The sequence below is a fragment of the Enhydra lutris genome, unplaced genomic scaffold (assembly GCF_002288905.1).
Source record: "Enhydra lutris kenyoni isolate GAN:26980312 unplaced genomic scaffold, ASM228890v2 scaffoldscaffold77, whole genome shotgun sequence".
Lineage (NCBI taxonomy): Eukaryota > Metazoa > Chordata > Mammalia > Carnivora > Mustelidae > Enhydra > Enhydra lutris.
Window position 1 is genome coordinate 1,580,470 of NW_019154161.1, and position 9,215 is coordinate 1,589,684.

General features: G+C 49.4%; 1 protein-coding gene across 3 annotated transcripts; it reads left to right on the forward strand.

Moving 5' to 3' along the window:
* The first annotated feature begins 1,674 nt into the window (after positions 1–1,674).
* LOC111160751 (kallikrein related peptidase 13) lies at positions 1,675–9,215 on the forward strand. 3 transcript variants are annotated; one of them, XM_022524081.1, is made up of 5 exons: positions 1,675–1,732; positions 5,655–5,844; positions 6,048–6,316; positions 7,406–7,542; positions 9,007–9,215. In XM_022524081.1, exons 1-5 carry the CDS (start codon positions 1,681–1,683, stop codon positions 9,193–9,195), a joined length of 837 nt encoding a protein of 278 aa, XP_022379789.1. In that variant the 5' UTR covers positions 1,675–1,680; the 3' UTR covers positions 9,196–9,215. The 3 variants fall into 3 exon arrangements, with proteins under 3 accessions (XP_022379789.1, XP_022379791.1, XP_022379790.1); XM_022524082.1 differs by having other exon boundaries at positions 1,681–1,732; positions 6,048–6,094; positions 7,403–7,542; positions 9,007–9,195; XM_022524083.1 differs by lacking the exons at positions 5,655–5,844; positions 6,048–6,316.

The window sequence follows — 9,215 nt, forward strand, 5'->3', positions numbered from 1 at the left end:
CTAGATTTGGTCCCTAAATCCAAACTTAAACTCCTCCAGTATGGACTACACCAATTTTGATATGAACCCTCTCTCTGCCCATCTTAATCCCTTATCCTTAGGACACCACAGCTCTCTCTCCAAACTTAATCTGATCCCCATCCCTGGCTTTCTTCCAAATTCTGACCCCACCTCTGCCCTCCTTAATCTTTAATCCTGCCCCCTCCACCCCCTAGGATTAATTCATGGGCCCACCCAGTCACAGTTCCAGGAGGCACCTACTCATTCCCAAAGCGCCACCTCTTCCTCCTTCCTCTTTCCCATCATCCTGACCCCTACAGCTTTCCAATTCCTGCTTCCTGTCCACCTACATCCCCATGGACTCCCTCACCCCAACTGGCCCTGTTCCTAAAAGACCATTCACCCAAAATATTGCTTTCCCCAGGCCCCATCTAGGTCCAAGTACAGTTGACGTTCTAGCCACATATCTGAAAGATTCCCTTCTTGCCCCTGATGGGGGTGGGGGTGGGGGTGGGGAAGGGGAAGGGGAAGGGGAATAGTGGGAGTAAATTGAGGCATCCCTGAGTTTTTCAGAAGGGCTGCAACATGGCTTTGGTGCTGGAGATGAATCTGGGAACTGCAATTTGGATGTGCTGGGTTTGATGTCTGGATAAACTTGAGATAAGGCTATTGATGGTCTTGAGTTTGGGGAACAGGCTGACCGCAGGGAGTATGGTTAAAATGAGGGAGATAGGAGTAGGGTGGAAAATGGCCATCTGGGAGCTGATGGATATAAGGACACGCACAGGAGTTGGAGAGATTAGAAAGTGGGATGAAATACCAGGTTGATGTTCGGGAGAGTCATGGGAATTTCGGGTGGGTTTGAAGAAGTAAATAGCTTTTCCCTTTCCTCTGGGTGGGTTCTACTGCCCCAAAGTTCACAGTGGGTTCAACTGGGGCCTGGGCGGGGCCAGATCTGGGTCCCAGCTCTTCCTGGAAGCTCCGCCCCAAGCGGAAGGGCCAAGCCCAGGCTTGGGGGGTGTCTGGCAGCAGTCTGCTGAGCCATTGGGGGTGGAGAGGGGGAGGCCAGCAACAGGGAAATGCTGAGGGCGCTGGGGGAGGGAATTCAGGGGTTAAAAGCCATGGGTCCGGGTGAAGTTGGAGGCAGCTGGCGGCGAAGCTCCGCACCCAGGCCTCTTACCGAGGTAGGGTCCGCCTGGGGCAGGGGCGGGATCGTCAAAGGGGAGGAGTGGGGAGAGCAAGGAGAGGTGAGGAGGGAAAGGAGAAGAGGGAGAACAGCTGAGTCAGAGAGATGGAGAGGGAAGCCAGAGGTTCAGTTACAGAAATCTGCAGAGCTGGCGAGGGTGAACAGCGCTGATAGATAAGCTGTTTGAGGCCAGGTGCGCGGGACGACCCTGAGAGGGTAGCGAGGGGGCGGAGAGGGTACAGAGGCACCCGCTCGCTGGAGAGCATGGGTGAACGCGGGCGCACGCTGCGCCAGCCCCTCCTACCTCCCTACTGGGGCTCCCCACGGAGGATGGAAATTAGGGAAGGGGTTTAGATTCCAGGGCCAAGGTTCTTAGTGAAGGAGAGATTACAGGAGCAGAGATGGGGCGGTCAGAGATGGGGGTTCAGCCAGCCCTTAACCACCCCCCCAACTTCTCAGGCCCCGCCCGCCCTGCTCCCCACCCCGGAGCTGCCATGTGGCCCCTGGCCGCTGTGATCGCCTTCTTGACGGTGGCCTTGTCAGGCGGTAAGAATGCGCGGGGGTGGAGGCGGGGTGGCCGCCGGAACAATGGTAGGAGGGGTCAGGCCAGGAGGAGGGGGCGTGGGAGCCCGGAGCTCCGCCCACCGCCCACTCGGGGCCGGGTCCTGCGGGGACAGCCCCCGAGAGCTTCCTGCTTGTCCCTGCGTGACCTGGTTTCTCCCACGGGGTGAGTCCACCGTCCCCGGCTCCTTCCTGGGGCGTCCCAGTTCTGCGGGGCTGGGGGTGGGGGGCTGCTCTATGTTTAAGTCTCCTGGATCTTCCCTACCAGCCCCTTTCCTGATTGCCCGCCTCTGCACTGGGAAGCCCACTCCCACCCGCATCCCTCGGTCCCTCAGCAGCCTCCCTCACATTCAAGGCCTTCCTGAGAGCGTGAGAAGAGTGAGATTCAGGTACAAATAAGCAATGAGCAAGTTAAGTTAGCTTCTCTGTGTTTTTTTCATCTGTGAAATGAGAACATAGACGTCCCCACTACAAAAGGTTGTTGTGAATATGAAAATAAGCTAGTGCACAGCAGATAGAAGGGGCTGGCAAGTTAGCCTTGTTACTTTATTAGAAGTATTCACTCTTTCATTTTCAGCCCCTTCCAAAACCTTCCAGTTTCCCTTCCTTTTAAACATCGGAGTGACCCCATAGCTGATTCTACCCTAAGTCAGTCCCAAAGATTTCTCCTCAGTTTAAGCGCCTTTTTGCAGGCATATTCTCTGGAAACCCCATTCAGGCATCATCAACCGTCCATCCATCCAACCAACCAACCAACCAACCAGCCACTTAACCAACAGCTGTTGAACTAGGCACTGTGCTGGGTGTTATACAAGCACACACAGTTCCTGCTCTTAATACCCAGAGCCTAGCGGGGAAGGATGCACATATTATTCAAGCAATTACCCAAATAATTAGTTAATAATTAGTTACAACTGTGACAGGAGGCGATAGCTTCAAGGAGCCAAGCCAGGAGCCTAGAGATACAATGGAAGCTCCTGGTCTGGAAGGCCCCACCCCAAAGGACTAGACCCCTGAGCTGAGACTTGAAGGAGGGAGGAGTCCTCGGGCATCTGGCACTGGGCACGGGGCACCACCCTTGGCCTGAAGGTGGGGTGGTTTCTCTCCTTTGGCACCACTCCCAGGACTCGTGCCCAGTGTCCCAAGCCCCTCCTGGGTACCACGCCCTGGGCTAGGAGCTCCACATGCATCTTCTGGAGCCCTTAACAGCCTTATGAAGTAGGAGTACTATAATTAACTTCAGTTTCTCAGCTAAAAACCTGGAACTCTGAGACAGCAAGTCCTGCCCCAAAGACACTGGTGACGCCTGAGTCAGGACTGGCTCCGTATTGCTTGCCCTGTCTCTAGCATCCTGGACTTCAGGTTCTGGCAACCATCTTCATTATTTTAGATCTAATGGTCTGTTTAGAATCAACTTTTTTTTTTAAACTTACAGTATATTTAAGATTTTATTTATTTATTTGAGAGAGCAAGAATGAGCAGTAGGGAGGGGCAGAGAGAAAGAGAGAGAGAGAGAGAAGCAGACTCCCTGCTGAGCAAAGAACCCTATGTGGGTTCAGTCCCAGGACCTGGAGATCATGACCTGAGCTGAAGACAGATGCTTAACCGACTGAAGCACCCAGGTGCCCCACATAACTTACAGTATACTGTAAGTAAAAATTTTTTCATTATCCTAAGTGGAGAAGAGCATCCTTTGCTATAAGTAAAAGGTAAGAGGAAAACATGCATGCTGCACAACGTAACAAAAACAATGTTTCTTGGGTTGGACCATCTGACATTTCCAGTCGTCAGTAGTGCCCCCTTTGGGACCTCCCCCAAAACAGTGACTATAGATGGCTCAACTTAATAAATTTTAGGTTGCTGGGTAAAGGCTTCTGCTTCCTGGTTTTAGAAAGTGAGTTCAGGGGATGCCTGGGTGGCACAGTCGGTTAAGCCTCTGCCTTCAGCTCAAGTCATGATCCCAGGGTCCTGGGATGGAGTTCCACATCGGGCTCCTTGCTTGGCAGGGAGCCTGCGTCTCTCTCTGCCTCTGCCTGCCACTCTGCCTGCTTGGGCGCATACTCTCACTCTCTCTCTCTCTCCAACAAATAAATAAATGAATGAAATCTTAAAAAAAAGAAAGAAAGAAAGAAAGAAAGTGAGCTCAGCAAGGATTAGAGAGGTGGTAAAAGCAGAGTAGCCCCATCATGAGACTTTCTCAACAGACTCATACTGGAGGCGATCTGGACAGTGACTCTTGTTCCCAAGGCTGCAATTTGATGTCACTCACGCCTCATCTCTCTACCCCCTAAAATGACCTTGTGCCCACCAATGACTCTTGTCCCCAGTTGTGAGAACCACCGAGCTAATCCTTATGCAGGTGGGGCAGCTGGCCCAGAGAGGAGGAGAACCTGCTAGCCACGGAGCTGGGGACCTCCTGTTGTAGCTAATAATTAGTAACAGTCCCTGCTTACTGAGTGTTTGCTTTCTGCCAGGTACTGTGCCCAATGAGAGATGTTTTCTTTTCCCTTTTTTTTAAAGATTTTATTTATTTATTTAAGAGAGAGCACAAGCAGAGGGAAAGGGAGAAGTAGGCTCCCCGCTGAGCAGGGAGACAGATGTGGGGCTCAATCCCAGGACCCTGGGATCATGACCTGAGCTGAAGGCAGACACTTAACCAACCGTGCCAACCAGGCGCTCTGAGAGATGTTTTCCTACTTTACAGCTGAGGAAGCTAAGGCTGGTGGTTTGTACAGGAGCGCCCAGCCGGAAAATGGTACCTTTAGGATTGGGCTTTCTCTCTGGTTGTCAACTGCTGTGTCTCCTCCAATGCCAGACACTGTGCTTGGTCCTGGGGATATAGCTCTGAATAAAGCAGAGAAGGTGCCTGTTGCTGATGGAGCTTACAGTCAAGTTGGGGAGATTTTAAAAAAAGGAAAAAGCCACATGAATTGTAAACAAATATAAAGAGAAATGAAATGAATAGTGATCATGGCTCTGATGAAAATCAGCTGGGGGGGATATAACAGGGAGTGACTAGCAGGCTGGGGAGGCCAATATTACACCAGGTGGCCAGGAATCTGGGATGGCTTCTGTCTGAGCTGAGCTGAGCTCTCAGAGTCAAGAGGGACACAGACATGTAACCTGTAGATTCCGAGTGCCATCAAGTAGAATATTTCCTGTGTATGACGTCTTACGTCTGCCCTGTCCAATATGGTAGCTTCTGGCCACGTGGGACTCTGCTGAGCATGTCAAATGTAACCGGTGTGGTTGAAGAACTGAATTTATTTCATTTTCATTAATTCAAATTTAAATATCCACATGGAGCTAGTGGCTGTCGTATTGAGCGGCACAGAACTAGATGAAGAACTGTGTCTGGAGAATGGGTCCATGAATCTGGAACACAGTGTGTGAAGGGGAGAGGTCGGAGATGGGGGCAAAGGGGCTCTTAAGGGTCAGATGTCCTGCAAAGTTTGAATTTGAGCGGTTAGGCTATGGGTTGTGTTTAAAGCCATAGAGCTACCCAGTAAATACATAGTGAAAGGATGGATGGATGGAAGGATGGGTACATACTTATTGCCTAGGTAGATGTGTAGGTCAGCCTCATTCTTATCTCCTGAAATCCATACCCCTGGTGGGATGAAGAAATGCAGGTGAGGAGAAAGCCTGGCTTCTGCTTACCCATCAGAAGCTTCCTTGTTCAGTGAACTCTGAACCCCCAGTGGAGTTAGCACCTACCCAGAAAAGGAAATCATCACCTCTCTGCCCTGACTCATCTCCATTACATGGAAGATGGCAACTTCCAGAGGCTAACAAATGAATCATCAATTCCTGGTCATCCAGAGCAAAATTCTGACCCTCTCCCCAAGCCCAGCGCCTCCTTTCCCCTCTGGATCCCAATTCCCTAACATTTTCTCTTCTTTACCAGGCATCTCACAGGAATATCCCAAGATTCTCAACGGCACCAATGGGACCAGCGGGTTTCTCCCGGGTGGCTACACCTGCCGTCCCCACTCTCAGCCCTGGCAGGCAGCCCTGCTAGTGCAGGGGCGCCTGTTCTGTGGGGGAGTCCTGGTCCACCCCAAATGGGTTCTCACTGCAGCACACTGTCTGAAGGAGTATGTGGGGGTCAAGGCAGCATGAGGGTTAGGGCGAGAATGGGTCTGGGGTGGTGGGGGAGTGGATCTGGATAGAGGATGAGGTCAGAGTTAATGCTGGGGTTGGGAATGGGATTGGAGTTGAGGTGTGGAAGATGTCTGGAGAGGAGAAAGGTGGTGGAGATGGGCTTATCCTCTCTAATCACCCCTTCCTGCACCCACAGAGGGTACAGAGTTTACCTGGGCAAGCATGCCCTGGGGCGTGTGGAGGCCGGAGAGCAGGTGAGGGAGGTAGTCCGCTCTATCCCCCACCCTCAATACCAGATCAGCCCCACCCACCTGAACCATGACCACGACATCATGCTTCTGGAGCTGCGGTCCCCTGTCCAGCTTACGAGCCACATCCGTGTCCTGCCTCTCTCCCACAACGACTGTCTCCCCGCTGGTACCTGCTGTCGGGTGTCTGGCTGGGGCACCACCACCAGCCCCCAGGGTAGGCAGCCTCACAGGTGGCCTGAGGTGTCAGTGGGACAGAAATGGGAGGGAAGGCTGGAGGAGGATTCCTTTATAAATATAAATAACAACAGATATACAGTTATATGTTATATATCACATATATGTGTTATCTATCTCCTTCATATAAATATAAATTTATAAATATAGTTATATATGTTACATATATCCTTTAAACAAATGTCTATTTATAAAGTTATATGTATAGATTATATAGTTCTATATCCTTTATAAATATATATAAATTGTAAATATGTATAAAGTTACATTATATATCCCTCATATAAATGTACATAGTTGTTAAGTCATAGATTATATATAAGGTCATAGATCAACTATCATATAAACCTATATATCCTTTATATAAATATATAAATTAATAAAAATATGGCAATATATGCTATATATTACATGTATATATAAATATATATCACTATGCATTTGTATATACAGATTATACAGATTTTCTAAATCATAAGTTCTATTATTTGTGTATTTATTTAAATATGTTTGTATATAAATTTTGTATTATATAAATTATACATAAATATATTTAAATAAATATATGACTTGTAAATTTGATATATCGGCAGGTATGGATTTGTTAAATGTAAGGAAATGTAGGTTTATCCTTTGTGTAAAAAGGACACATGCATGAATAGAAAGTTGATCCTTATAGCAACAAGGGCCCTTTGCATCTCCTTATTTGTGCCCAGGCTTCCTCCTGTCTCATTCCCTCTTCCTCCCTGACTTGTCATCTTTCTCCCCTGTTCTTCCCATCCCCAGCCCTCTGTCTCACCATCTCCCACTGTCCCTCTCCTCGGCTCCTGACTTTCTATGGCTTTTCCTTCCCAGTCCGCATGCATTCTTTCCATCTTCCCTTCCACTTCCCTCCTGTTTCTCTCCACACCTGCCTCCTCCATCACTTTCCCCAGACACATGCTCCATCTCTCTACCTCTTCAACACCATCCCCTTTGCATCCGTTTTCTACAGACTCTCCCCTTTAACTCCCACCTCATAGTCTGTCCTAGACAGACATCCTTAGACCCTCCTCTCTCTCCTCCCCAGTGACTTACCCCCAAACCTTACAATGTGCCAACATCCAGCTACGCTCAGATGAGGAGTGTCGTCAAGTCTACCCGGGGAAGATCACACCCAACATGCTGTGTGCGGGCTCAAAGGAGGGCGGCAAGGACTCCTGCGAGGTGAGAACAAGGGGGTAGTGGGTTGCCGTGGGCCAGGAGGATGGAGGTAGGGACAGATGCTGAGGGGAAAGGACTTGCTTCTAGCTTTAGGGGAAGCAATCTTTTTATTATTTTATTTTTTTTAAGATTCTATTTATTTATTTGACAGAGAGACAGCGAGAGAGGGAACACAAGCAGGGGAAGTGGGAGAGGGAGAAGCAGGCTTCCCACGAGCAAAGATCCCAGTATGGGGCTCAATCCTAGGACCCTGGGATCATGACCTGAGCCAAAGGCAGACACTTAATGACCGAGCCACCCAGATGCCCAGGCAGCAATCTTTTAAAATGGCATTTCCCCTAGTACTGAGGGTCAAGATAAAAAGAGAGTACCTGTGGCGGAAGAATATAATTCACTGTTCGCCTCAGCTTTTGACGGACAGTGGCTGTCCAGATCCCTGTGTTGACATTCATAAAGGCTGGCATTCTTTCAGTTACAAGTGACAGAAACCCAAGTCCAACTAGCTTAAGCAAGACACGCTGGCTTTTGTAACGGAAAACTCGGGGTGTGTCTTGTTTCAGGGACAGATGGATCCAGGTGCACAAATAATGTGTTTAGGACTCTGTCTCTTTTCAACTCTGCTCTTCTCTCTTGTCTTCGTCTTCGTTCTCAATTAAGCTTTTCCCATACAATAGCAAGATGGCCCCAGCAGCTTTGGGTTTACATCCCACCCTCCTACGCTACTTGACTAGAAAGAATTTTCCAATGGTTTACATGAGCATTTTGAGTATGAGTCTCACTAGTCTGACTCAGGTCATGTGTCCTGAACCGTCACTCTAACCAGGACTGTGCGATTCTCTGATGGACCAAGTCTGTCATGGGACTGACTATGTGGGTCAGGAAGGGGCAGGGACAAACAAGGATTGAGGTAAAGGGAGGGGCCTTTCCCCAAAACAGAAAATCAGGAGGCAGTTACCAAAATAAGGGGATACTATATGGCTAAAAACCTCCACAAACACAAGAAACAAAACCTATGTCCAATAGAGGAGGCTCCTGAGATTGAGTTTTGGGTCAGTAGAAAAAATGATGAGTGAATTAATGATGTGTGCCTTGACTAATCAGTGATGTCTGTCTTGGGTCCAGGGGGGGCAAGTGGAAGTACGTGTGTTGCATACAGACCTGGATGAGTTTACTCAGTAGTAAGATGGCGCCAGGGAACCATAAAGCCACAGGGGGGGGGGGGGGGGGGTAGGAGTGCCAGAGAGCCAGGAGTGGGTATTAAGTGACGTGTCACCACTCTAACAAACTGAGGAGCAAAGAAAAACATGGAGAGAGAAGCCTCTTAATCTTGGTCTCCATGCACATCCAGCTCCATTTTTCTTTGTGTCTCTTTCGGTGTCACTCCATTCCTCCAAGTTTGTCGTCTTGTCTTCCCTGTTTCTCTCTCACTCCACCAAGGACCCCACCTCTCTCTCTTCCCCTACTCAGGGCGACTCCGGGGGCCCCCTGATCTGTAACGGAACACTCCATGGCATCATCTCCTGGGGAGACTTCCCATGCGGGCAGCCCAACCGGCCTGGTGTCTACACTCGAGTCTCTCAGTATGTTCTATGGATCCGAGACACAATTCGAAAACACAGAACTCAGGAGCAGAAATGGACAAAGGGCCCACAATAAAAGCCAGATTGGCTCACCTG